Here is a 27,849-nt window from a genome sequence, read left to right as displayed (position 1 = left end):
ACCTCATAGGATCAGAAATGGAAGGTACTTCCTAGGGTGAAGGAGGAGGGATAGGTCAAAACACACACAGTTTTCAGGAGAGAAACGCCACACATCAACGTGCTCGTGCAAGACAGGAATCATAAATGTATTTATTTATTATACCTTTGACAGCGATCCATCAGCTGAGAAATATCTGGTTTGTGTCCGTGTTTTGCTGCTTTTAAGAGTGATTCTAAGAACCGTTATGTAGGACTTTGTAGGGAGTATGAATCTAATAGAAACATTTTTTAAACACCGCATTTTAATTTATTGTGTGTGTGTGCACATGGATGTGTGTGCGTGTGTATGTGTTCCAGAACACATATGCATGTGTTTTTGTATGTGTATATCTGTGTGTGTGTGTGTGTGTGTGTGTGTGCGCGCGGGCGCGCGCGTGTGCACCAGAACACATTTAGGGAGATCAGGATAACTTTGGTTCTCTTTTACCACATGGTCCTAAGGACTGAACTCCGGTTGTGAGATCTGGGGGCAGGCGCCTTTAGGTGCAGAGCCATTTTGCCAGTCCACATTTTTTTTTTTAAATCAAAGATGGAAACATCTAATTTTTAAATCTCTCAGTTTAATAACAGCCTTTCCACAAAAAACATGACCCAAGCTCTGTCCTGAAGGCGGAGCGTCTGCGTTTTTTGAATGTAGCCTGAGCTTATTCTGAAGCAGTCCACAGCCCGGAAAGCCTCCCTTAGCAACGAATCAGGCCGCGGTTGCTAAGGGAAAAGGAATCGGTAAGAGCTTGTCCGTCCACTATTGCGGTCCGGCAACAGCAACTTCCGGTTCGTCGTCCTGCCTTCCCCCGCCGAGACGGGGTGGCTACCGTGGGTTCCGCCGCCTGGGGAACGTCGCGTACTAGGATCCTCATTACGCTGCTGCGGGCGGGGGGCGGCGGCTGTCGGTGGTGGTGGTGGCTGCGGCCGGGATGCTGAGTTCTCGGGCGCAGGCGGCAAGGACGGCGGCCGACAAGGCCCTCCAGCGCTTCCTGCGCACCGGGGCGGCCGTCAGGTGAGCGGGCGGAGGATGGCGGGCCCGGGGCCTCCAGGCCTGCGCCAACCGGGCCGAGACAGACACCGCGGCCCAGCGCCGCTTTCTCGTCCCTGCAATGGCCGCGGCCTGCGAGGTCCCGCATCCTTTTCGGTGACCCCAGACCCGGACCCCAGGCCCTCGTCTTCCCAGGTCTGCATGACTCCTCCAGTTTGTTGTATGTCAGTCTCCCACCTCTGCCCTGCTGGCAGTTCTCACTTCTGCGTCTCAAATGCGCCGGTCTCCAAGCTATCACAGCCCCTCAGCTGCTAAGCTGCTCAGTCTGTAACTACTTAAGGCTCTTCGTTCCTGCTAGGACCCCTACGTGCACCCAGCCTGTTTACCTCTATCTTCCCAAGGCCTGGGACCACACCCCCATATCTCACCCTGACTGCTGGGTCGGACCTGTTGCTTGGGTTGTCTTCCTGGGATACTGGGGCAGCTCTAACAGCGCCTTACCCTCCTTGGAAGCCGCCAGTGTCCAACCTGTCCTTAGCGATGAGAACTAAGCCTTGCATAGACCTTGCCTGTGGCCTAACTGCTGACCTGAGAGCAGGACTGGCCTCTGCTTGGGCTTCTCCCTCCCAGACTTTCCTACTCTCCCTATGATGCCATTCTGCAGAGGAACCAATCAATCCACACTCTGCTTCTTTTTTTTTTTTTTTCTAAAGCCAAGTTCTGTGTCATTCTATGGACTCATCCTGGAAGAACAAATATTGATGTGAAATTCACGATTAGCTGTGATGCCGGAGAATTCTGGTTATTGCCGAAGGTTACTAGTGCCCTAATGTTGTCCCTAGTGCCCTTTCTCAGTGAGTGCTTATTGAGCTGAGATACACATTCATGCAGTCGGGGTGGGGATATAGCTCAGTAGAGCACTCGTGTATCAGCTATGAGGCCCTAGATTCAGTGCCTGGTACTGAGGGGTAAAATCAACTTTATACAGTCCAAACATTAGGGTAAAAATGTATTACACACATGTCCACATGCAACATGTATGTGGATACATGTTGCACATAAGTGTGATTTGCCTTAAAATTGTGTTTTGGATAGTACTGCGGTTTCCTTATCTGTAGTAGAATCATGCTGGTGTTCAAGTCAAGCCTGAAATGAAGAACTCTTTAATCTTATGAATTTACAGAAGATCCCCCTTGTATTGTTCAATATTTCCACAGAGAAATCCATTTCTAAACCCAGGCATGATGCCACAACTCTGTCATTCTAATCGCTCAGGAGGCTAAGGTAGAAGGACTCTTGAGTTCAAAGCCAGCCTGGGCTACAGAGTGACTGAGCGAGACTCTATCTAAAAAACTAAGTAAGTAAGTAAATAGGGAGAGCCTGGGGAAATGGTTCAGGTGTTCAAGAGCTTACCGCCCAAGCAGCAAGTGTGAGGAGCGGAGTTCAGATCACCAGAAGCCATGTGAGCACCAGGTAACCTGGCATAACCTGCGCTTGGCCTGGGAGAAGCATGGGAATTTGAGCGGCTGTGCCAGTGAGCTCTGTGTTCAAATGAGAGGCTCAGCCTGAAGGGACTGATGATGAGGATGCCGGTGTCACCCCCTCCCCGACCCCCAGTTTGGTTCTTAGTGCTTAAGCATCCTGATTTTCAAGACACAACCTTCCTTCCTTCCTTCCTTCCTTCCTTCCTTCCTTCCTTCCTTCCTTCCTTCCTTCCTTCCTTCCCTCCCTCCCTCCCTCCCTCCCTCCCTCCCTCCCTCCCTCCCTCCCTCCTTCCTTCCTTCCTTTCTGTTTTTCAAGACATGGTTTCTTTATGTATCCCTGGCTGTCCTGGAACTCACTATACAGGACCAGGCTGGCTTTGAAGTCAGAGATCTGCCTGCCTCTGCCTCCCTATTGCTGGGATTAAAGACTTATGTGTCCGTGGCCTGCTTCAAGACAGTCTTATTGGTGTATATTACCCTAGGTTTAAAGCTTGCTGATTGGTGGGTTATTTTGACAAAGTCATTCTCCCTGCCAGCGTCTGTGTACCCACCTGCTTCTGTGAAACAAAATGACAGTAAATGTCTTTTCTTTTTTAGATATAAAGTCATGAAGAACTGGGGAGTGATAGGCGGAATTGCAGCTGCTCTTGCAGCAGGAATATATGTTATTTGGGGTCCCATTACAGAAAGGAAGAGGCGGAGGAAAGGTATTGGATTTGATTTGAGACCCTCTTGTCTGAAAGGGATTGGGTGGTTGGTCCTCTTGTGTTTGTTTTTTTTGTTTTGTTTTTGTTTTTTTTAAGATTCATTTATTTATTACATATTCAGTGTTCTGCTGGCATGCTTGCCTTCAGGCCAGAAGAGGGCACCAGATCTCATTACAGATGGTTGTGAGCCACCATGTGGGTGCTGGGAATTGAACTCAGTACTTCTGGAAGAGCAGCCATCTCTCTAGCTCCCTTGTCCTCTCATCTTTAAAGTGAGGACCGTGGTCTATGAGAGAGAACTCCCCACCCTGAAGTGAGAAGGCTCTGGTTTAGCACCTTTTTGCACTTGATTTTTTTTTTTGTTTGTTTGTTTTGTTTTGTTTGTTTTCTCGAGACAGGGTTTCTCTGTGGCTTTAGAGCCTGTCCTGGAACTAGCTCTTGTAGAACAGGCTGGTCTCGAACTCACAGAGATCCGCCTGCCTCTGCCTCCCGAGTGCTGGGATTAAAGGCGTGCGCCACCACCGCCCGGCTTTGCACTTAATTTTAAGAGATGTTTTGTGCTAGCCTGGTGGCTCATGCCTGTAATTCCAGCACTTAGCGCTGGAGCAGGCAGATGCCATGCCATGAGTTTGAATCCAGCCTGTGCTATACAGCAGTACTATGTAACAGCCAGGCAGTGTTACATAGGCAAGACCTGAGAAGAGTTGGGGGTGGGGTGAGGAGTGGGGAGGGCAAGGGGGCATGATTTGTAATTATGTTTCAAGCGGCTCAATTGTCTGAGGTTCTCATTAATGTGTAATTATATTTTCAGTCCTGCAGCTGACTGATTACATCAAAGGAGTGGTTTTCCTGAGAGAGAGGAGGGAAGGGGAGAAACGGGAGGGAGGGAAAGAGTGGGGAGGAGGAACCTAAGTATCACAAACTCTGATCCTTGTTAAATAAGAAGATGGTTGCAGAGAATTTCGTTTGTGTTTTCTTGGATGTTTGAGAATTTTCATATTAAAATGTTTCTTAACAAGACTTGGCAGCACACACTTAGAGTCAGAGCCCAGGAGACTGAGAGGCAGGAGGCTCTGAGATCGAGGCCAGCCTGGGTGCTTATGGACTGAGGGAGCGAGGGCATCCTGTCAGCTGTGCTGCTGTCTTTGCAGACAGACTGACCAGAATCAGCGTCTTTCTTGGTCACTGTGGCAAGAACAAAAGCATTGTCCCAGGAGGCAGTTGAGTTGCCCGCTGCTGTGGGGACACTGTTCTCTAACTAAAGGAGAACACGAGGGTAAGGAGGAAGGCGTGGCTACCGCCTTTGTCCATTTAATATCTGTGCCAGGCACCTGGAAGGATTTCAGAGAGAACATAGGACAGAGGCCTGTTGTGTGGTTCACAGTTCATAGCACAGAATGCCCAGTGCCCCCGGCTTGCTCAGGTCGTAATTCCAGCTGAGGGCTCCCTGCATATGCAGGGCCCCAGACGGGAGAGCAAAGGTCGGCCCAGCTGATGCACTGTCCTTTTCTACCCACGCTCTCCATTAGGGCTTGTGCCTGGACTTGTCAACTTAGGGAACACCTGCTTCATGAACTCGCTGCTACAGGGATTGTCTGCCTGTCCCGCCTTCGTCAAGTGGCTGGAAGAATTCACCACCCAGTACTCCAGGGACCAGCAGGGACCACACACACACCAGTGCCTGTCCTTGACACTGCTGAACCTCCTGAAAGGTACAGTGGGGACTTGAGGGGTACGCATCTTCAGTGAGGAGATGACAGAAGAAAGACTTAGTAGCCATTTTGCATGGTGAGGGGGGCATTCAAAACTAAGATTTTTAGATTAAATTAGATTAAAAGTTAAATTTTAGTTATGCTTTATTAGAATCAATTGCATTCAAATTAAATCAATCAGAATTTTTTTAAAAGTTGCGTTTATTGTATATGTGCATGCTTGTGCGCCATAGCACACATAACAGGGTAACTTTGGTTCTTTTCTGCTGTGTGTTCCTGGGGTCTGAACTCAGGTTGTGAGATTTGGTGGCAGGTGCCTTTTCTTACAGAGTTACCTCACCAACCCCACTTTTTTTTTTTTTAAAAAAAAAATAATAATAAATGAAGCCAACTATTTTAAAAATTGTCAGTTTAGCCAGTAGTAGTGGCTCACTCCTTAATCCCAGCTCTTGGGAGGCAGAGGCAGGTGGATGTCTATGAGTTTGAGGCCAGCCTGGCCTAAAGAGCGAGTTCCAGGACAGCCAGGGCTACACATAGAAACCCTGTCTCAGAAAACCAAAACAAATAAATAAATCCACTACCACACTTCAACTCTTAGAAGTTTGTTTAGAAAGTGAGTGTTTTGGCCCAGGAACTAAGATCATTCACAAAGTAAATACAAATAAAGGCTCTTAGGATTTGCTTCCTTTTGCCTGTCAGAAAAGATTAAAAAGCAAATTGCAGATGCCAGAGCCTGGCAGCTGTTAGCTGGGGTGTACACACACTGCGATGGGGGTGGAACTTGGTCTGACCTTTCTTGAATGTGCTTTAGAACAGCCCGGGAGCCCTTGCAACCTGGCCAGTGCTGTCTGGCCTGAAAATCTCACGGCTAAAAGTCTTCCTTGTGCCTGCTGTTAGTGTCTGCAGAAAGATGTGAAGACTTTTTATTTATGTGTACGTGTGGGTGCCTGTGAAGACCATGAGGGAGAGTCAGGTCTCCTGGAGCTGGAGTTACTGGCAGTCGTGAGCTGCCCCGCATGGTGCTGGGAACTGAACTTGAGTCCTCTGAAAGTGCAGCTAAACTCTTAACTGCTGAGCCATCCCTTCAGGCCGCCCGTTCAGCCTCATTATTGTAAATCTGTGTGCAAAAAGGTTGTTTATTTATTTGCTTACTTACTTGTGTGTGTTTAGGTACATACACATGGCATGGCCCATGTGTGGAGGTCAGAGGGCAACATGGGAGTCTGTTCTCCTTCTGCGCCTTGGGTTTCGGATTAAATCAGGTCATTAGACTTTGTAGCGAGCACCCTTACCTTCCAAGCCATCTCATCAATTCCAAACTCAGTTTTGAGCAAAAGTTCTGTTTTTGTTATTTTTAACTATTGAACTGTCCTTGATGGTACTTGTTTAAATCTGGATATTACATGGTATGTGCGCAAAGGTCTCCAGCATGTTCCTAAACACCCAGGGTTGTGGGTGCCTGACAGAAGGCCAAGGAGCCAGTGACACGCTGCCAAACAGGGCTGCTTTACCACGGTTTGATCTCTTTTAATTTGGGGGAGGTAATAATGTTAAGTTAAGAGGAACAGCATAGAAAATAGAATGTGACTTCATCTTAGTGGCATGGGAGCTTCACAGTTAATGGCTGCTTTCTAGGCAGGAGGTTAAAGTGGAGGTGATCCCGGTGCAGCACAGTTACTGATGTCTCAGCAAACATTCAGCTGTGCCACTGCCTGGCTACAGCATCACTTGGTCTGTGGGAAAGTGCTCCTGCTCAAGTGTGTAGACCAAGAGGCTCTGGGAGCACGTGCCGTAATCCCAACCATGCCTGGCAGAGACAGAGGATCCCCGCGGCCAGCCAGTCTAACCCAGCAATGAGTTCCAGTTTTAGCCAGCGTGTCGATCTTAAAAAATACGGTGGAGAGTAGTGGAGGAAGAGGCTTGGCGTTCAATTCTGGCCTCCATAGACACACACACCTACATATAACACATGAGGTGATATTTTTCTGGCATTGCCATCTCCCTGATGATGAGTGGTCACTGCAGCTCTCCTGCTTGTGGGCCATTGTCTAGAAAAGGCTGCTCAAGGCTCTGCCTGTGTTTGAGTTTGGGGTTTCTGTTGTTAGTTCTTAGTACTTTTTTATTAGAATTTTTTTCTTTTAAAAATTGATGTGTATGTGTGTGTGGCGGGGGGGCTCATGTATGTGGGTGTAGGAGGCCAGAAGAGGGCACTGGGTTCCCTGGAGCTGGACTTAGAAAGGTGAGCTGGGAGCTGAACTTGAGTCCTCTGGAGAACACAAGCACTCTTAGCTTCTGAGCAGCCTCTGCAGCCCTGGCACTTTGTGTATCCTACGTCTTAGCCCCTTTGCGGCTGTGTGGCCTGTAGCCCCCTTCTTCGTAGCTTAGCTTGTCTATGATCCCTGCTGTTCAGCCTTCCTTCCGGCTGCAGCAGCGGCTCTGCACATGGCCATTACACAGAAGCATGTGTCCTCGGGTATCGGGAGGAGCTCTACTGTTGGTGGCAGGTTATGAAACTGCCAGTGACCTTGCCAGATTGCCTCATTGCGTCCCAGACAGTCATTGACATTTTCCCAGGAGTGTGAGTCCTTTCTCAGCTCTGCCGCCTTTGTCCTGGAGGGTGAGGGGCTGGACCTAGTTGCTCACCTCCTGCTGCTCAGGTAGCTGCTTCCCATGCCCTGCCCCTGAGGCTCTGGCCATTGTCAAAGGGTGGGGCTGCCCTGGGGGCAGGAGGTCTGCAGTGTTGCCACCCTCTGGAGTCAGAGTCTGAAGTGTCAAAACCAAGGAGGAGAAAGTCTGCCCTGTGTTACGTGGATCACTGAACCAGATCCTGAGACTGCAGGGTCTCTCTTTACCTCCCACTTGAGCAACACTAGCCCTGTGCACTGCGTCTGGAGGCCTCTGGTCAGATTAGAGTCGGCACTCTGTGCCTGTGGCCAGTCTAGGGCCCCATCTTTTGTTGTTGTTGTATTAGTTTGTGTGCGTGAGGGGATTGGGGGTGGGGGGGAGAGGAGGATGCCACTATGTAGCCTTGGCTGTCCTGGAGTCCACTGTGTAGCCCAGGCTAGCCTCAAAGTCAAAGAGATCCAGCTGACTCTATCCCCTGAGTGCTGGGATTAAAGTCCTGCACCACCCCCACACCCAGCTTCAATGCATTTGTATTGTTTATGTGCCTGTGTGCATCTGTGTGGGTATCCTTAGCTGGAGTTAGAGGTGGAGAGCTGCCTGAGTTGGCGCTGGGCTCTGAACTCCAAACCTCATGATTGAGCAACAAGTTCCTTTAACCACTGCAGCGCCTCCAGTCCTGAAGCCTCTTAGTGTCCAGGCTGTATCTGTGCTTCATCTGTAGAGGCTGCTTCATCCGCAGAGGCTGCCTTCTGATCCTCGGTGTAGATAGAGCCATGAATACTTAGCAGACCCAACTCTATCTTTTTATAATTTATACTATTCTTTGTTATCATTATTTGGGATAGGACCTTGTTCTGCTAACAAGATTGGTTCCAAATTCCTGGGGTCAAGAAATCTTCCTACCTCAGCATCCCCAGCAGCCGGGACTATGGCCCATGCCCTGTGCCAGACAAACTTCTGTTTATAAAGCTGCCCCTTCAGCTGCTTTATGCATCCCAACACGCTTAGTGCCTGGTGGCCCGTACGAGCAACGGCTGAGAAGTCGTGGCAGAGCCCTGGAGAGAGGTGCTCCACGCTGGGTGTGGAGTTGACCTAGTACTGAGGGCTCCTCAACCTGGGAATTATGAGTTCACCATTGCTCCTTATCAGTCATGGTAATTTGTAGCTTCCTGAAATCTTAAGATTCATTCAACAAACATGCTGTGCCTGCTTGCTGATTCAGCAGTGTGTGAGCGTGAGGGAAGAGGGAGCTGCGGTGCCACCTGACACTGCTGTCGCCTCTGCTGCTGTGGTGTGCGACACATCTGGCCAGATCTGCTCTCGTTCACTTGTTGTCTTCCTTTCTTGTACCCAGCTTTGTCCTGCCAAGAAGTCACGGAGGATGAGGTCTTGGATGCGAGCTGCCTTCTGGATGTCTTGAGAATGTACAGGTGGCAGATCTCTTCCTTTGAAGAACAGGTGAGCACTCTAGAGAGCAGGCTGAGCTTGGAGAGTCCTTTTTCCTAGGGACTGTGTGTGTGTGTGTATCAAGCCCAGGCCTTGAATACGCTAGGCAAGTGCTCTCCCAGTGAGTTATATCCTCTGCTTTTCTGGGACATTTTGGGCAGCCTTAGTGTTGTGTGAGCAGAGCTCCAATGTCTCACTGCTGTCCTGATCAGAGAGGACACAAAACTCCATGACACTTAGGGATAGACACCTGGCATTGGGCGAAAACAGTGGTCACATGGGAGAACTTCCGGCTTCCACAGACTGCACTCCAATCGCGAGAGTCCCTCCAGCCCATACCCTTGTTCTAAAAGACCCATCTTCAGAGGTGACTTTAGCGCCCCCAGGCCTTGAGCAGGCATCTCTCACAGCCTCCAGGCTTTGTTCAAGATGTTCTCCCTCCCCTTTTACAACTTCATTGTGGTCTTTGGAATTTGGCATGCCGCCCTCCTGCCCACCATGACTCTGAGCCTGGGTCCCCAGAGTGACACACTCCAGCTTCCCCAGCACCCAGGCACATCTTCCCCAGCTGGGTCTCCAAGTGGCCTGGCAGGGAGCAGCTCCTCAGAGACTACCATACTGGGGCTGGATGGGAGGTGTGGAAACATGGGATGGGGTGAGTGGCCCATACCCCTTGGTCTTACAGATTATTTCTTGTTCCTCCCTGATCTGAAGCCCTGTGGGTGCTGAGTATCTTTGTGAAGGTTTCTCTTGCTGGCTGCACTTGTGCGCTGAGCTCTGCGTTTCCATCTCCATTTGGAACTGACCTCAGCTGCTGAACTGACTCAGCTGCCCTTCCCTGGGTCTCAGCTGGGAGAGTGACTCCCAGGTCAGTCTCCAAGGGCATTGTTCCTTTTTGTAAGTCCCACCCTTCTGTCAAGGACCTTCTTAAGCCAAGTCACCATTGGGACTATTTCCAAAAGTCCGTGCACAGCAGCTGATGGTCCAGTCATGATGCAGACAGTGTCTATGTTAGAACATCTCTTGCTCCTCGAAGCGGACAGAGTGTTGGTCTGCTGTTGGTCTTGCCGTCTAGTTGGTCCAGAGCCAGCTCACACTGACAGGCAGCCCATTCTGTGTCTAAACCAGGAGCTATAGCTGGTTTGTAGGAGATGCACTAGGCTCAATCCTGCTTGTGCTTTACCTAACTGCATCCCTGTGCAGCCCAGTAAGGAGTCAGGGTACAGATGGGAGCACAGGGTCACAGAGGCAAAGTGACTTGCCCAGTCTCCTGCTGTATCAGTGGCAGAGGCAGGGCTGAAGCTGTCACCCTCCACCCTCTGCTGGAGTATTGCCCCTTTGCTCACAGCCCAAGCAGCTTACAGACTGGCTGACACAGAGGCTGCATGAGCCTACAGAGAGAGCCAGCTGCCTGCTGGGTCTCCTTCCTGACAGGCCTGAGCTGTGCTTGTGCCATTGACTGATGGTGGGTGGCCTTCCACAGCTGCCTCTGGATAAGCACTTGCAGACCTGAGCTCAAGGTCACCCGTGCCCTGAGACGATTTCTCCACATAAAAAGGACTGGGCGTAGCTCAGTCAGATGCGGACTCACATGCCCAAGGTCCCGTCCCAGTACTGCAAATTACATTTAATTTAAAAAAAAAATTGTTGTTTTTGAGACAGGGTTTCTCTGTAGCTTTGGAGCCTGTCCTGGACTAGGCTGGCCTTGAACTTACAGAGATCCACCTGTTTCTGCCTCTCAAGTGCTGGGATTAAAGGCGTGCGCCACCACCGCCCAGCTAAATGGAAATGTAGAATGATGAAATAGTGCCCCAGTTTGCAGTGATTTCTGCTCATAGTGTCCTAGTTAGGGCCACTGTTGCTGTGGACACATGATGGCCAAAAGCATCGAGAAGAAAGGGTTTATTTGGCTTACACTTCCACATTGTAATCCATCTTGAGAGAAGTCAGGGCGGGAACTCAAGCAAGGGTCAGGAGCTGATGCAGAGGCCATGGAGGGGTGCTGTTTACTGGCTTGCTCACCATAGCTTGCTCAGCCTGCTTTCTTATAGAACCAGGACTACCAGCCCAGGGTTGGCTCTGCCCACCCACAGTGGGCTGGGCCCTCTTCCATCAATTGATAACTAAGAAAATGCCCCAAAGGCTTGCCTACAGTCCAATTTTTTTAAAGATTTATTTATTGTGTATACAGTGCTCTGTCGGCATATGTGCCTATATGCCAGAAGAGGGCACCAGATCTTGTTATAGATGGTTGTGAGCCACCATGTGGTTACTGGGAATTGAACTCTGGAAGGACAGCCAGTGCTCTTAACCTCTGAGCCATCTCTCCAGCCCAATCTTACAGAAGGCTTTTTCTCACTTGAGGTTCCCTCCTCTCTGCTGACTCTAGCTTGTGTGGGGAGACACAGAACTATCCTGCACAGCAGGGAGCATTGTCAGCAGAGGAAAGGTGGGGGCTGCTTCAGGGATCCAGCTTAGAATGGCATAGCTCCAGTGAGGCCGAGGCAGGGACTGGAGAAGTTTGGAGTTGGAGTGTGCTTAGGGGTTGGAGCCTCAAGCTTTATGCTGGTTTGGCCCAGTGGGTGGTGGGGAGGAGCATACAAGTGACTGGATTGTTTCAGGGTGTGCCTCAGCGCAGGGTAGGGATGGGTGGCCTGAAGGAAGAATAGGAAGAGGAGGGGGCAGCACTGAAGGTCAGGGAAGCCTGGAATTGGAATAAGCTGGGTATGCTGTGGGATCACAGAAGAAGCCAGGACTAAGCCTGTCACTGAGTGGAGGACTTCTCGGGAGCATGTGAGGCCCTCGTCTGCTCTAGAAGCCATTGTGTGCAGGTTGGGGGAGGCTTCTCTTTGGCGGAGCTGCCATCAGGCTGGATGGGGTCCTTTCAGAAACTGGGTAAGCTCAGTGTCCAGTGCCTGCTTGGAATGCACATGACCCTGGCTTCCATTGCCAGCGCTGCAAAGCCAGAAATAAATAAAAGCGGAAAGAACTGATTACTGTGACCTGACACTGAGCTCAAATATGGGATCTGCTCTACCAGCTTAAAACAATCACCCTGCACTTGTGTGCAGTGAGGCTCGGTGCAATCCACAGGCCTGGGGGCCCAGGGCCTGTGACGGGGAGAGAAGGAGCCCAGAGCAGCCTTGCAGGCTGTAACTTGGGGAGGAGGTCTTTCAGATTGCTCCTAAGAGACATTTCCTGTCATAGGAGCCAGTAATGCCACCTCTGCACTCATTCCAAGTATTGAAGCAGTCACGGGCGTCTGTGCATCTACATACTGAGCAGAGTCCACCACAGAAGTCAGCAGGCAGAGCACTGCAAGTGAAGAGTTCATATAATTAATCTTTATTAATAAGACATCGGGAGTCAGATAGCAGGGAAAGAACCTGAAAGATCAGAGAAGCAGGGAGCAGCCACCAGCACCTCCTATCTTTACCATTCACCATTTAAAAAGGCCGAGATCCTCTGTCCACCCCGTCTTCTTGTTTCTCTCTGTCTACAGTCCTCCAAACCTTTGTGGTTAATTTTGGTCAGCTAGTGGCTAGCTTCACCCTCTGACTCCAAACAAGCTTTATTTGTCAGAACACAATCAAAATATTACACAGCATGCAAGTGCCTGCCAGTGGGCAGAGAGATGAAGATAAAATCCTTCCCTTGGTCACTGAGCCTCAGGGCTTTGCCTGCCCAACCACAATGCTGCATCATCAGCCCCAACAACAAAAGCAATACTTTTTTAAATATTTATTTTTATTTTTTGTGTGTAGGTGTTTGTCTCGTGTGTTCCAAGAGGACAGAGGAGAGCCTCAGATCCTCTGAAATGGGTTACAGATGGTCATGAGCCACCATGAGGGCGCTGGGAACCAAACCCAGGTCCTCTGCAAGAACAGCCGGTATTCTCATCCACTGAACTATCTCTCCAGCCCCAAACAAAATTTATACAGTCAGCCCTTAAAGGAAGGGGATTTTGCTTCATGCTACATTGTGGATAAACCTTGAGGACATTGTGCTCAGGGAAATACATCTTCTGCTGTATACAGTGGCACAGAAGCAGGACAGTAGTGAGTCCGGTTCCATTCGTATGAGTTGTCAGATTTCTAAGGACAGAGGTAGGATGGTGGGTGTCAGAAGGGGGTAGTGCCTGATGGCTGTGGTGTCTCGGATGGAGATGAACAGTGGTGCTGGTGGCACAGCGATGTGAACGTGCTCGGTGCTGCTGCTGTGCCCCTGACAAGGTTGGGGTGTTGAGTTTTGTACTATGTACATCTCGCCTTGTTTTTAAAGGAAGCCCCTCCTGGAGTTGGGTGCAGGTGTCCTTCAGTGAGTGGGACCCTGAGAAAACAGAAAACACTCTGCCCTGGTAAGGGTCAGGTCTGCTGTGCTCTCTCAAGGATGCTCTGTCCTTTGACAGGATGCCCACGAGTTATTCCATGTCATCACCTCCTCACTGGAAGACGAGCGGGACCGCCAGCCTCGTGTCACTCATTTGTTCGATGTTCATTCCCTGGAGGTGAGGTCTTCATGGCAGCCCGTGCTTATGCAATGAGTCTTCGTAAGGCCTAGACGTGACCGTAAGATCCAGTAACCGGAGGTGTGAGGCTGGCAAACCTAAGACAGCATGCTTCTGTTGCTGTGTGTACTGAGGGCCAGCTTCTTTAAAATGACTCGCTGCTGCAGCTTGGGTTTTGTTGGAGGAGAGAATAAAGGCTTGTTTTCCCTGTTAGTAGAGGGGGGCGAGGGCCATGGGTTCCCTGAGTGAGTGCTTATCTCCCTGTAATGCTGTAAAGAGCTGACTGGCAAAGGGCAAGCATCCCAGAGAGAAGAAACATGTTTTGTGGCCACCATATAGGAACTCATGTAGAAATCAACCCGAAGGCCGACAGTGCCACCTTCAGAGCGTGGGCTGTGGACAGCGTTGCAGGTGGCTCAGAAACTTGTAAGATTGCTGGGGGGCGAGGGCTGTTAAAGGTTGCAACTGTGTTTTCAGTCTCTGTTTCCTTCCTACAGCAACAGTCAGACTTGACTCCCAGACAAGTCACCTGCCACACAAGAGGTAGTCATTTTCTACTGATTAAATGTGTATTTCTAAAGAAAGGAATGAAAGCAAACTGTGCACCTTTTAGATGGGCCAAGCGCTGCATGTGTTTCTCTTGCTGGCAGCATCCAGCTGCAGCTGTGCTGGACCTCCACGTCTGCCGAGGGCCTGGAGTGTTCTGGAAAAAGCTTTGAATGAGGTACTCCGAGTCCTCCATCCCAGCTTAGGCTCCTCTCACCACTTCCGCTTGCCCTAAGCAAGCTACCCTACCTCCCCTTGAATGTTAGTCCTGGGAAAGATCCAGTAAACAGAAATCTGTCCTTTAGCATTTCCACTGTGGCCAGCTTTCACTGCAGAGAACCCTTTGTATTCTCAAGAGTTGAATCAGCACAGCCTCTGGGTCGTAGTAGTTGGGCTGGCGGTCCGTCCCTGGCAGCACCAGGCTCCGCAACTCTCATCTGAGCTCCACAGTGGATCCAGAAAACAATGACCCATTTTCACCAAATGAAATTTACAGAAACCAAGGATAGGCTCATGTCCCACACTTGTGATGCTGAGGCAGGAGGATTTACTGTGTTTTTAAGGCCAGTTTGGGCTGTATAGTAAGTTTAGGTCAGCCTGGGTTAGAGTATAAGACCATATTTCTGTGTCTCAAAAATAAGGTTGGGGAGAGAGAAGAAATAATTTTCCAGGTCACAAGACTAATAAACAGACTCAAGACCTCACTCAGGACTGTCTGATTCTCGAGAGAGAGTTTCTCATGAGAGTTTTGTCCACTAACCCCATCCTCGTCAAAGAGCAGCCTATAGAAGTTGTTTATTCAGGTTGTTTCTGTGCTTCCCTTGCTTTATGGAAAGCCTGCGCCTCCTCCTGCCCTCTCCAACAGTCCCTGTGCACCTGTAGATCTCATGTGCATCCTTCTTGGTGTCTGCTCCATGGTACACAGCCTCACTCACGGGCCTTAAGCTTCTTCTGTGAGGATGAGACTGGAAGTCAGCAAGGACAACTCACTGTGCTTCATGGAACAGTTTCCTAAAGGAGGAAAATCTGCTGTGTGCTAAGGAGGGTGGGGTCTGGTTGGGTCTTGGGTGATGCGACATGTCAAAAGTGCTTTGCTTCCAGGGTCTCCTCACCCCACGTCCAATCACTGGAAGTCTCAACACCCTTTCCATGGAAGACTCACTAGTAACATGGTGTGCAAACACTGTGAGCACCAGGTAAGTGGCTGCCCCTTTATGACGCAGAGAGCACAGTCTGACTTCGGGGCAGCTTTGGCGATTGCCTGCCCTCTGTTCTCCCGGGTCAGTGCCAGTGTCATTTGATCCTCAGACGACGTCTGCCCCAAGAGCAGAGATGTGGTGTGCTGTGGACTGTAGCTCGGGTATTTGCTTGCTCATGATGCGCACAGTGGATCTGAGGAGTGGGAGTGGCTTTAGCTTTGCATTTGAGGGTTCAAACCTTTCTTTATGGAAAAACTTCAACACAATACAAAGAGAATTTTACAGCTGTTATATTAATCTTAGAACATTCTAACACCTTGCCCTACCCCTGCCAAAAAAAAAAAAAAAAATATGCCCCCAAACCTTACATATGAGCATTTTTTCTGAATGCCTCACAGCTGCTAATGTACCTTCTGTGTGCTGGGTACAAAGTCTAGTCTAGGCTTCCCCAAGCAGAGCCCTTTCATGGGCAGCCTCCTTCACTTAGCTTGTTTGCATGCAGACCTTCTCTTGTGGTACGTGCAGCAGCACGCCTTGCTGTGTGGAGCCTGGCACAGCTGTGTCACATGGCCCTGCCGTGTTCTTGTCCACTGTCAGCTGAATTTATATTGTTTCCACTTTGGGGTTTTGTGTACGGCTGCCACGTGTGAAGACCCTGACTCGAACCTTTGAGAGGCTGTGAGATGGCTCTCCAGGGCGGCTGCCCCATTCCACGTGGGTCCCAAGACCCAGTGTCCCAAGGCCTCGCCGGTGCTGTCCTACCTGACTCCTGGACACTGGCCTTCATTGCAGTCATGGAGTAGTTCCCAGTTGAGGAGTTCGTCTGCTTCCCTGGGCTTAACTGACAAGTAGATTTCACATAGATCTGGAGTGCTGAGTGATGTTTGGTACATTCTCTAAGTGATGAACACAGTCAAGTTAGCCCATCTGGAGTAATGACCTTAGTGTGTGGGTGGTGAGAATGCTCTCAAGACCCACATTGGCAAGTTCCAAGTGTGCTTTAACTGTAATCGCCAGGCTGTGTGCCAGATCCCTGAGGTCTGTGCCAGTATCTCCCCGTCTGCCTCCTACCTCAGCAGTCACCAGGCTGCTCGTCTCTGGAAGTTTGTCTTTAAGCAAAGTCATGTGGGAGTTGTTTTTGGGAGGGTTATGCCCCCAGGTTCATCTGTGTGGTCAGAAAGGATGGTATTGTCTTATTTTTCCTGGCAGAATAGTATCTGTCGTGTACAGGTGTGTGTGTTTAGCACATTTTCTTTTCCTACTCTGGTGGCTGCTGAGCTTGCTTCTGTGGCTTGGGTATCGTGCCGATGCTGCTGTAAGTGTGGATCCCAGGTGTCTTTAGGAAGTGCTGAACTCACCTCCTTCCAGTACATACCCCAGAGAGATTGACTCAATCATTCGTTGATTCTATTGGTTGGTTAGGTGATTGACTTGAGACAGGCTGTCACTGTGATGGCCTAGGCTGACCTGACACTCTGACACCTTCTGCTTCTTGCATCCCGAGGATGGGCTCACAGGCGGGCACCAGACTCTTCTGGCTGTAGCTTTCTGAAGGTTATCCCTTTGTTCTCCACGGGGGCTGCCCCAGTCTGGGTTCTTGCCACAGTGTAACAAGAGTTCCTGTCTCACCCTTTCGACAACATGTCTTGTCTTTGTGGGTGTCTGTGCCCATCTGAGTGGAGGCCACTGTGAGCCTTGTCACTTGTCAGAAACCATCTATCTACCTTGTTTCTTGAGACGTGACCTCTCACTGCTCTGGAATTCGCCAAGTCAGCGTGGCAGGCCAACCAGTGAGCCTCAGGAGTCTGCCTGTCTCCACCTTCCTGGATCTGGGACTTGTTGTTGTTTTGTTTTAATGTAGGTTCTGGGGATTAAACTAGGGTCCCTACGCTTGCAAGGTGTAGCGCTTGACCACTGAACCACCCCGGCAGTCGCCCCTCTTGGTTCTGTAGTAACCATTCAAGTAGAGATGCGTCCCTGGGGTTTGATCAGCGTTTCCCTGGCAACTGTAGTTCTCCATGTTGCTGTCTGCTATGTCTGGGTCTTGGAAAAAGTGTTTTATGGGGTCCATTGCCAATCTGCCTTTCTTCCTTCTGTCCTTCCTCCCCTTCTTCCTTCCTGCCTGCCATCCTGCCTGCCTTCCATTCATCCCTCCTACCTTCTTCTCTGTCTCTGTCTCTCTTAACCTTAAGTGTTTGAGTCTTATGTAGGTATGTGTACCACATGCACGACTGGTGCCTGCAGGGGGCTGTGGAAGTAGAGTTTCAGATGGTTGTGAGCCCCTCTATGGGTGCTGGGAACTAAACTTGGCTCCTCTGCAAGAGCAACAAGCGCTCTTAACCACAGTCATCCTTCAGCATCTTTTCTTTTCCTTCCTCCTGTTTTTCCTTCCCTCCCTTAACTCCCTTTCTCTTTTTCTTTTTTGTTGTTATTTGTGGAACAGGATCTTACGTAGCCCAGGCTAGCCTCTGAACTGATGCTCCTACCTCTGCCTCCCAAGTTTGAATATTACAAGCATTGCTACCATATCTGGCTTCTTGTTTTCAAAAATATTGCTTTTTTTTTCTTTTTTTGGTGGGGATGCTGCTGATTCATGAGTTCCTTGTATATTATGGCTCTCACACTCATCAAGTGTGTGATTTACAAATGTTTTCTCTTACTCGGTAGTGGCCTTTGGTGTTTCTTTGCTGTCTAGTTTTGATTGACATCACCTGTGACTGTTAATTTTTTTGAAAAGGTTCATATGTTATAATTCCTTGAGATGTCTTGCCCATTCATCTCTGAATTTTCCTTTCATTTATTTGTATTTTGAAGCTGTTACAAGTGGAATTAGGAATGTTTTATTTTTTGCTTGTCACCAGCATATAGGACTGCAGTTGTTTGTTGAGCCATTTTATGTCTTGAGATCTTACAAAATTTTATTTTTATTTTATTCTAGTTTTCACAGCACTCTGTCTGACACATGCATATCCTATACATAGGTGAAGTAGCAGGCCCCCCCCCACACACACACACGGTATAAAGTTTCCCTTTCCTTCTTTTCCAGTAAGTTTTCTACTCAGATTCTCTCTCAGCCATGTTGACTTTCCCTCTGCCCTGGAGGGTATTTATAACATCTCTGCAACTCTGGGTGCCAGCTTCACTCCCGGGAAGACGTCTTATTGGTTGCTGCTTCCTCTTCCCCTGTGTTGCTAGGTATTTTATTGCATATTTTGTACAGCGGAGACTCGGGTTCTGTTGTCCTGGAGGGAATGATCGTTGTAGGCAGAGTGTGCACATCTGTCATCCCAGCTGTGAAGAGGTGGAGCCTGGAGGGTTAGGAGTCCAAGCCAACTTCAGCTGCAGGGCCTGGGCCACACAAAACCCACAGAAACCCCTCTGAGTACATACACACACATACACACACAAAGAAAAAGAAAAAGGAAGAAAGGAAATGGATTTTGTTCTGACAGGTAGTTAACTTGGTTCAGATCTCAAACTCTGTCTCCTTCCTTAGACAGCAAATGCCCTATTCTGCATTTATTTCTGGATGTTATGTCTGCCAAGACCCTCAAGGTCCCCCTGCACTTGTGTGCTCTGTGGGCAGTCGTGGAACAGGCAGGCAGACATACACAGAATTCAGGGCTCCCCCCCGGGACAGCCTTGTCTGCCTGACAGCCTGGATTCTGTCTTCGGATGTCTCAGTCCTGAGCAAGGCTACTTTTCTCTAGCACTGTGTAAAGTAGGCAGGCAGACCTCACCTAGGAGTCCATTTCTGTCCGTCAATCACTGTCCAAAGGGTCCTGCTTTTAAAGTCTTTCTAGGGATTGCAGGTCTAAGCCATCCCATCGCCTCACACAGGGACGCTTCATAGCACAGTGTGGCCGTCTGTGTCTTCCACTGCGCTACTGTTAGCAGAGTCTCGCTCTGGACATCTGCAGTTCTCTGATGTCTTAGGCTTCAGCTACTCCTGTTTATGGTGCTGTCAGTAGCACTGATAGAAGTCCTGGCAGTTAATGCCAATTCCGTAGGAGATGTGTGAAAACGTGTATGTATATCCCAAGCTGCTGGGTCGGGTGCGCACCCAGAGCCGTCTTCACGCTGCAGGCTAATGCTGTTGTGCACTGGATGGTACTGTGATAGTTTAATATCTAAATACTAAGCGCTTCATCTGTCAACTCTAAGCTCTTTGGATTTTCTGCAATATTTGTTTCAGAGTCCTGTCCGATTTGACACCTTTGACAGTCTTTCCCTCAGTATTCCAGCTGCCACTTGGGTACGTATTGATCTACGGCTTATTTGGATCTGTTCTGGACACCATTCAGTCCCACAAGGGCTTTGAGGCATCTTATGTGGCCCAGGTACTAAGTGTCATTCAGGTGTGGCTGGCTCAGCCATTGCAGCCCTGATGGGAGGGTCTGATTGTGGGAGAGGGAAGGTGACTCTTCATCTCACTGAAGACATTGGCATTTCCATGCTTGTGTTTATGCACACATCTTAAACTCTAAGGTTGTAGATCTGTGTGCAGGTGCACAGTCCTTAAAGCTCCACCCCCAGACCTGTGCAGGTGCATGGTCCCTAAAGCTCTACCCCCCAGGCCTATGTAGGTGCACAGTCCCTAAAAGCCCTACTGCCACCCCAGGCCCGTTTAGGTGCACGATTCCCACAGCTCTGCCCCTCCTGAGTCTATCAGCAGTAGCAGCATAGGGGTTAAATGACACTGAGGTGTGTTGTGAAGCTTTATGCCTGTGTACTCCAAAAAACAGCCCTGGGAGGCTACCCGCCACCTGCTAATGGTTTCAGCATGACTCCTGTGAGCTGTTCTGACTGCCTGCTTCTGCTCTAGGGACACCCACTGACCCTGGACCACTGCCTTCATCACTTCATCTCCTCTGAGTCAGTGCGGGACGTCGTGTGTGACAACTGCACAAAGGTATGCTTCGCAGCCCCCCCTTCGCAGCCCCCCCCGCGACACTGTGCTTCTGTGGCGCCTCTCCTGCCACCCCACGGGCTTCCAGCTAGATATGCCCAGGGCACCTTTCAGCCTCTGCCATTTCCCCTGCCTTGGTTTGCAGAGTGGCTGCCTATGAATTTGTTTCCCAGGTGAGTTTTGTTTCTTCCACGGTGTTTACAGGGGAAATATTAAGCTTTGTGCATAGAGCTGAGACACACTCACTCCATTCTGTAGCTCTTCCATTCCCCTGTCTTGTGTCCACCTTTTCAGATGTGCCAGACTTCTGAACGCAGAGGAAATACAGACTTCAGACTTTGGGGCTGAATGGGTGATTCCACACATTAGCTGCATATCTCTCTCTCTCTCTCTCTCTCTCTCTCTCTCTCTCTCTCTCTCTCTCTCTCTCACACACACACACACACACACACACACACAGCAGCTGCATCTCTCTCTCTCTCTCACACACACACACAGCCCACTCCAGTATGGATAATAACTCTCGAAAGCTGCATTCCTGGAGCTTCCTGCTCAACCTTCAGGCAGCTTCCGTGAAGTCTCTTCTTTCCCAGCAATTGCTCTATTTATGAAATCTCCTGGGGTGGGTGTAGGGGCTTCTGAATCTTGGAAATTGCAGTGACCTTTCCAATCTTGCACGTCCTTGTGGATTTCTAGGGCCACCTGAGCTTCCCTGCACACTCCAGAAAAAGAAGCTTTAGTGGAACCTTGGGTGGTGCTGGTCAGCAACCAGGCAGGAAAGATGCTGCTCACGGGTGCCCTCTGGTGTCCATTGAGAGATCTGCTGCTGCTCCATCTCCGGGGTCTTCAGGGCAGGGCTTTGGGCAGGGCCACAGGTGCTCAAATCCATCCAGTTCACACCCCAGTCCCACTATCAGCAGAAACTGCCTGTGATTCTGAGGCTCTCTCAGGCAAGGATGTCCAAGGCATCTGTGATTGTCCCCAGAAGCCGCTCAAGTGATACTGCTGAGTGAAATGTCCAGGGCTGGGCATCACCCAGGCCTCCTAAGCCTCCTACTGTGACTGGGGCAGAGAGGGTGAGGGAGGAGGCGGTCTGGGGAACCCACACAAGACTGTTTCTTTAGAGTTATTTATTTTATGTATATGAGTGTTTTAGCCTGCATGTATGTCTGTACACCATATGAGTGCCAGGTGTCCACACAAGTCAGAAGAGGGTACAGGATCTGGAACTGGAGTTACAAATGGTTGTGAGCCACCATGTGGGTCTGGGAACCAAACCTGGGTCCTCTGAACTGCTGAGACAGATCTCTGTAGCCCTCTTTCCATAGTTTCTGAAAACAAGATTTAAGAAAATCACACTTTGGCGTTTGTTTTCCCCTTTCTCTTCCCTCCACGTCTCCTGTTTCATGGCTAAGAGGAATCTGTGAGGTTGACCTGCAGCTCCGCGGGTGTCTGCAGTCAATATGCTGCTATATGACCTGTTATATGTCTGACCCTGCAGACATATGCTGTTATATTCTTGCAGATCGAAGCAAAAGGAACGCTGAACGGGGAAAAGGTGGAACACCAGAGGACCACTTTTGTTAAACAGTTGAAGCTAGGCAAGGTGAGCCTACCTGTGCATGTGGTTGGCCATGCTTGGGGGGGGGGGGCGATTCTGTCAGCTGCTGAAGCACCTTACCACTGCACTTTCCTCTCTGCCCACAGCTGCCCCAGTGCCTCTGTATCCATCTCCAGAGGCTCAGCTGGTCCAGCCATGGCACGCCCTTGAAGCGGCACGAGCACGTGCAGTTTAACGAGTTCCTAATGATGGACTTCTACAAGTACCGCCTCCTGGGACACAAACCGAGTCAGCATGGCCCCAAAGCCAGTGAGAACCTAGGGTCTTCCCTGGAACTACAGGACACACAAGCAACCCCGAAGCCAGGTGTGTACTGTGGGACACTCTGCACAGAGAGGGCTTTGGGGGCCCCACTTTTGGCTCTTATGACATGCACACTAGCTGTGCAGTGGTTGGCTAACTTCATAATAGCAGGTTTGGGGGTTGAAGGGAAATGGCTTGGTGTTTCTTCGCAGCACTAGGGACAGAACCCAGCACCCCAGTTCTACTAGGCTAGCGCTCTCCCTGAGCTACGACTGTCAGAATTACCTACAGAGCTGAAATTACACAGTCATGAGACGTGGTTTAAACTGTCACCGGGCCAGCGAGCTGGCTTGAGTGAAGCAGTCTCAGTTGACTCCGTGGAACCCACACCAAGGCAGGGGAGCAGGTTCCACAGCCTGTTGTCTCCTCCACATGCTTGTAGTGTGTGTATATCAACAGTCACAGTACAGTTCAGAATGTGCAAATATAAACAACGGGCACCATTGGCGCACGCCGTTAATCCCAGCGCTTGAGAGCAGAGGCAGGTGGATCTCTGTGACCTAAAGGCCAGCGTGTTCTACAGAGTGAGTTCCAGGAAAGAAAGAAACAAACAAACAAAAGTTATCACAGATGGAAAGGTGCAGGGAGACAGTGTGGGGCTGCCATCTTGCTTTTGACCTTTGAATGAACTTCCAGCTGACAGTCTGTGAGCATCTCACTGGGTCAACAACCCTGCTTTACTTTAGAAAACCCACCTAACCTCTGCCTCCCTTCCTCATCTGAGGTTCTTCTTACTGTCTCCTGTGAGGGAAGGCAACTCTAATACCTCTGCTGGGAAGAAGTTCAGGTTCCACAGTGAAGTGGTTGGTCTGAGGAAGAGCAGTAAGTGGGGAAAATGGCCGAGAATGTGATGTTGGGATGGGTTCTGAAAGCATCTTTTGTGACCTGCAGGTTCTGTAGAGTTGTAAGTAGGGAAGACCCCTGGCTTGCAGGAGTCAGGCTGGCTTTGTACACTCCCATACTTTACTGGCTTAGAGACCGTGTGTGTGTGTGTGTGTGTGTGTGTCTGTCTGTCCATCTATCCGTCTGCCCATCTCTCTCTTTGCACAAGCCTGCCTGAATGTCTTTGCATTCTCATCCATGTGGAAGCCAGAGGATAGCTTCAAATGTCGTTCTTCAGGACCCATCTCTCATTGCCCTGGAACTTGTCAAGTAGGCTAGCCTGACTGGCCAGTGAGCCAAGTTTCTAGGTCTCTGCCTCCGCAGCTCTTAAGATTGCAAGGGCTTGTGCCTCCATGAATGGCTTAAAAAATATACAGGTCATAATGTAGACCAGGCTGGTCTCATGCTTACAAAGATCTGCTTGCCTCTGCCTCTCAAATGGTGGGATTAAAGTCATGTGTCAGGGGCACTAGGCACTCAGATGATACTCATACACACATGCAGGCAAAACACGAACACATGAAATAAACGTAAAAATTTAAAAAAAAATGTGACACTACATCCAGCTTCTGGCCTTTGTAAAACCTATAGGTTCTGAGACTCAAACTGGGGTGCACATGTTTGAAGATGAATAAGATGAATACCATACTCCTTCTCCCCCTCCTTCCCCTCCTCCCCCTCCTCCCCATCCTCCCCCTCACCTCCCTTCCTTCTCCCTCTCCTCCCCATCCTCCCCATCCTCCCCCCTCCCCCCTTCCCTCTCCCTCTCCTCCCCATCCTCCCCCCTCACCCCCTTCCATCTCCCTCTCCTTCCCATCCTCCCCCTTATCCCCCTTCCCTCTCCCTCTCCTCCCCATCCTCCCCCCTCACCCCCCTTCCCTCATTTCACGTCTCCTTGCTACCACTGCATTGGTTGGCAAGATGTCACTTCAGTGGGATTGTGATTCGCTCTCTTACTATCTATCTCTCTGGATGTGGTGCTTTGAAAGGAAATGGCCTTCAAAGGGAGTGGCCATGATGGAGTAGGTGTGGCTTTGTTGGATGAAGGTGTTGGGGGAAGCCCAAAGACTTCCTCAAAAGGTCTCATTTCTCAAACTTCATCAGTGTGACAGTAAACTTCCTGCTGCCTTCTGGTCAAGATGTAGCCAGCATCATGTCTGCCTGCATGATGCTACAATGCTCCCTGTCATGATGATAATGGACTGAACCTCTGAAACTGTAAGCCTCCACCTCAATTAAATGTTTTCTTTGTAAGAGTTGCTGTGGTCATAGTGTTGTCTTCACAGCAATAGAAACCCTAACCAGACACTGGGTGAACAGGGTGAACAGCTTAGACAGGGTGAACAGCCCTTGGCTCTTGTTTCAGTCTGAGAGCCTCTCCTGCTTTCTCTCCCAGGCTGCAGAGCAGTCCCTGATGTTCAGAGCATGGTGGATGTGAGCACAGAAGGTGACTGAGCTACTTAGTGTGTGAGCCCCACGTGTTCTCCTTAAGGGAAGGACATGTGTGACATCTGGAGCGCTGTGCATACTCAGACCAGGTGTCAGAAGCTGACAGAGCTAATGAGAAGGCTTGCCATGTTCTGAAGCGGTGTGGGGCATTTCTGGTGGTTGCTGCTCAGGAAGGGATGCTCCTGGCCTCAGGATCTGAGTTCCCTCCCAGCACAGTGCTGCCCACCTCACTGGTTTTTGTTTTTATTCTTTGATTGGGTTTTTCATGACAGGGTTTCTCTAGAACTTGCTCTGTAGACCAGGCTAGCTTCAGAGATCCGCCTGCCCCTGCCTCTCAAGTGTTGCTATTAAAGGTGTGTGCCAGCATGCCCACCTTCACCTCACTATTGATGGTGCACAATGAGAGTCTTGATTTGCATCAGAAACTAGGGCAGCTGCTGCTACATAGACTTGAACACAGGTGGGAGAATTCACACATCAGTCCCATGTGGGTACTGCAGTGGGGGATGCACCTTCGGGTTGATGGGATGCAGGTGGGGGCCGGCCATTGTGCTGCTTGCCCATGCCTGGCACCCATAGGCCAAGGTGGCATTTCAGAGCCAGCTTGGGGCACTGCATGACCCTGTCTGCAGTCAAACAGAAACCACAGCCAATTGTTTGCACAGATCAGCTGCCCATGTCCATGACTCAGGCTTTTCTGTTACAGGTCTGAGTCAGCCAGGAGCCAAGACACAGATTTTTATGAATGGCGCCTGCTCGCCATCCTTGTTGCCAGCCCTGCCTTCCCCGATGGCCTTCTCTCTGCCCGTGGTTCCTGACTACAGGTGAGGAGGACTGAGGCACCCACTGTCCGCTCACTGTGCTCTACTGTTCTCAGTGTCCGAAACAAGTGGACGTGTGGGGCGATTGCCTCTTTCGTTTAGGTGGAATCACATTGTTACTCCATTTAAAGGAAATTATGGAAGTGTATGAAATCTGGACGTGTGTGCACACATGAGTAGTGTAGAGAGATTCTAGCTAGGTGGCCAGTGCAGACTTCAGTGTTCATTGTAACACACTCAGTGTTCAGGCGTAGAGCTGTGTTTAGCAGTGTGCGTGTCGACCATTACACTCACCTCCTATAGTGTGACACACGCAAGGCCTGGTTCTCTCACCAACAACTGGCATTTTTCCACCCTTCAGCTCCTCCACATACCTGTTCCGCTTGATGGCAGTTGTCGTCCACCATGGAGACATGCACTCTGGACACTTTGTCACTTACAGACGGTCACCACCTTCAGCCAAGAACCCTCTCTCAACCAGCAACCAGTGGCTGTGGATTTCTGATGACACTGTCCGCAAGGCCAGCCTGCAGGAGGTCCTGTCTTCCAGCGCCTACCTGCTGTTCTATGAACGAGTTCTGTCTAGGGCGCAGCAGCAGGGGCGGGAGTACAGGGCTGAGGAGTGACAGGCCAGCCCAGAGCCAGGCCCATGGTGAGGGCCACATCCGTGTTAAAAGAAGGCATGCCACGTGTCCACGTGCGAGCCAGCCCCTGCAGAGCCCCTCAGCCTTCTTTGTATTCCGAGAGCAGGCTCCACATGGGAACCAGTCTTCGCAGCGCTGCCGGGGTGTACCAGAAAGTGTCTTCGTGAGGACAGCATCCATTGTGTCTAGAGCATCTTACTCATCTGACACAGGTCATTAAAGAAACCGACTCCAGGAGCCATCCTTCCTATACTGTAATATGCTAGGTGTTCTCAGAAGGCATTGCCTTTGTTTGATCCCCTGACATTTCAGCATAGATCTTTATTTTTAATAAGGAGGCCCGCAAATATCATTGGCAAAACTTAATGACATTATTAAAGGCAACAATTCAGAAGAACAAGTGCCTTTCCCTTCTGGTTGTTCTGAGAACAGGCATGACCTAAGATTCACAGGCACAATGTTGGGAAAGCCCTCGTCCTTCCAAGTTCCTAGGAGGTCAAAAGAACAGCATGGTGGCTCACGCCTGGAGTCCCAGCACTCAGATGCTGGGGCAGGAGGATCATTACAAGTTCCTGGCCAGCCTGAGCTACATAATAAAACCTTGTCTCCTCCCCAAAAGCCTCAAGAACACCTCCCTACCTTTGGGTCTGTCTTTTGTAGTCTTCAGTTCTTTATGTGTAGTCACGCCACTTGCCAGTCCACCCTGGGGGAGAGGTGGCTCTAAGCCTTTCCACAACGGTGGTGTCTGCACCGCTGCTCGTCGTCTCTGGAAGATGGTTAGCTTCTTGTTATCAGTTGCCTATAGTAGGGTTTACAGGCAAGAGTCTGGGCAGGGTGACCTGAGAGCTGAGCTGGGAGAGTGCACTGGCCCAGGGCCACAGTCTCTCTGAACCTTGCCTTTTCAGTAAGGGCCCACAGTGAGGAGGAAAGCAGTGTGGTGTTTGAACAGAACTGCAGCCAACACATCCTGCCGTTACATTCTAGGAGCGTATTCTAGTGTGTCTTCAGTGACCTTGTTAAGCAAAGGGTACTCTGGGCATTTTCTTCCGTTTTCAGATAAGTTTCATGAGTAGCCCAGGGATGGAGGAATGTTGATGGCACAGTAGTACTTATGTGTTAGCCAAGTTAGTAATTTAAAAAAAAAAATACCAAACCAAATTCAGACTGACTCTTCCGATGTAAGATTTGGAACCAGACCTATCCCAAGGTAACTGAGGTAAGGCCAAGGATGTGTTTTCTCTGCAGGGGTAAGCTGCAGACATTCCAGATGTGCCTAAGCATCAGCTTTGAGATCAGATCTCACTGTGCAGACTCCGAGACTGCTGTGCTGGCCTCCAGCCACAGTTCCCACAGAAGCGGCTGAACCATTTGTTCTGGCCCAGGTGACCCTGTGGACAAGTGCTCAGTCCCTTGGTCACTTGTAATCTCAGAGCACGTCAGCTAGGGAAGAGAGACGACCAGAAGGACAACTGTGGGCGCTGTCCCAGCCCAGGGTTTGAGCCAAGGCTGTAAACGTGTGAACCTGGCCGAGTGCTAATGTACTTCCTCATTTTGTAAATTATTAGACATTAGGTAGCAACCAAGGATGATTTCTAGTTTTAAGTTATTCACAGTAGGTAGCTTCTTCCTGGAAAAACCTAAGTTAAGCTCGTACTTAGGCTATAGGCCGCTGAGTGTGGATCTGCTAAAGGCACTTTTGTATCTGCTGTGTACTAAGCAATAAAGATGGTTTGTTAGGAAACACTCGAGTGGTGGGCTTTAGTCCTTTTAAACGGGTTGTGTACAACAGGCTGCCCGTAAACTTTCAAAGATCTGCCTAGGCCCCGGCCTTCTGAGTGCCGGCGTTAAATATGCAGCGCACGCCAGACCTGCGTGGTATTTTATTGTGGATGTGACGTAGCGTCCTCCTCCTGCACTGGGTGCTGTGTAATGGGTAATGAGAATAAATCCTCTCTTCAAGCAAAAAGAGAAAATACAAGG

The 27,849-nt window shown here is 49.9% G+C and overlaps 1 protein-coding gene across 2 annotated transcripts; it reads left to right on the top strand.

The window, feature by feature from the left end:
* Positions 1 to 859: 859 nt before the first annotated feature.
* Usp30 (ubiquitin specific peptidase 30) lies at positions 860 to 27,849 on the top strand. Of its 2 annotated transcripts, XM_057764770.1 has the most exons (13): positions 860 to 1,038; positions 3,096 to 3,205; positions 4,735 to 4,917; positions 8,897 to 9,000; positions 13,397 to 13,495; positions 13,993 to 14,038; positions 15,143 to 15,237; positions 19,436 to 19,495; positions 20,066 to 20,152; positions 21,675 to 21,755; positions 21,857 to 22,076; positions 25,111 to 25,228; positions 25,587 to 27,848. In XM_057764770.1, exons 1-13 carry the CDS (start codon positions 956 to 958, stop codon positions 25,849 to 25,851), a joined length of 1,551 nt encoding a protein of 516 aa, XP_057620753.1. In that variant the 5' UTR covers positions 860 to 955; the 3' UTR covers positions 25,852 to 27,848. The 2 variants fall into 2 exon arrangements, with proteins under 2 accessions (XP_057620753.1, XP_057620754.1); XM_057764771.1 differs by lacking the exon at positions 3,096 to 3,205 and having other exon boundaries at positions 25,587 to 27,849.

This window comes from Chionomys nivalis, chromosome 3 (genome assembly GCF_950005125.1).
Source record: "Chionomys nivalis chromosome 3, mChiNiv1.1, whole genome shotgun sequence".
NCBI lineage: Eukaryota > Metazoa > Chordata > Mammalia > Rodentia > Cricetidae > Chionomys > Chionomys nivalis.
Note: the sequence above shows the minus strand (reverse complement) of the source record. Positions and strands in the feature narration are given on the sequence as shown.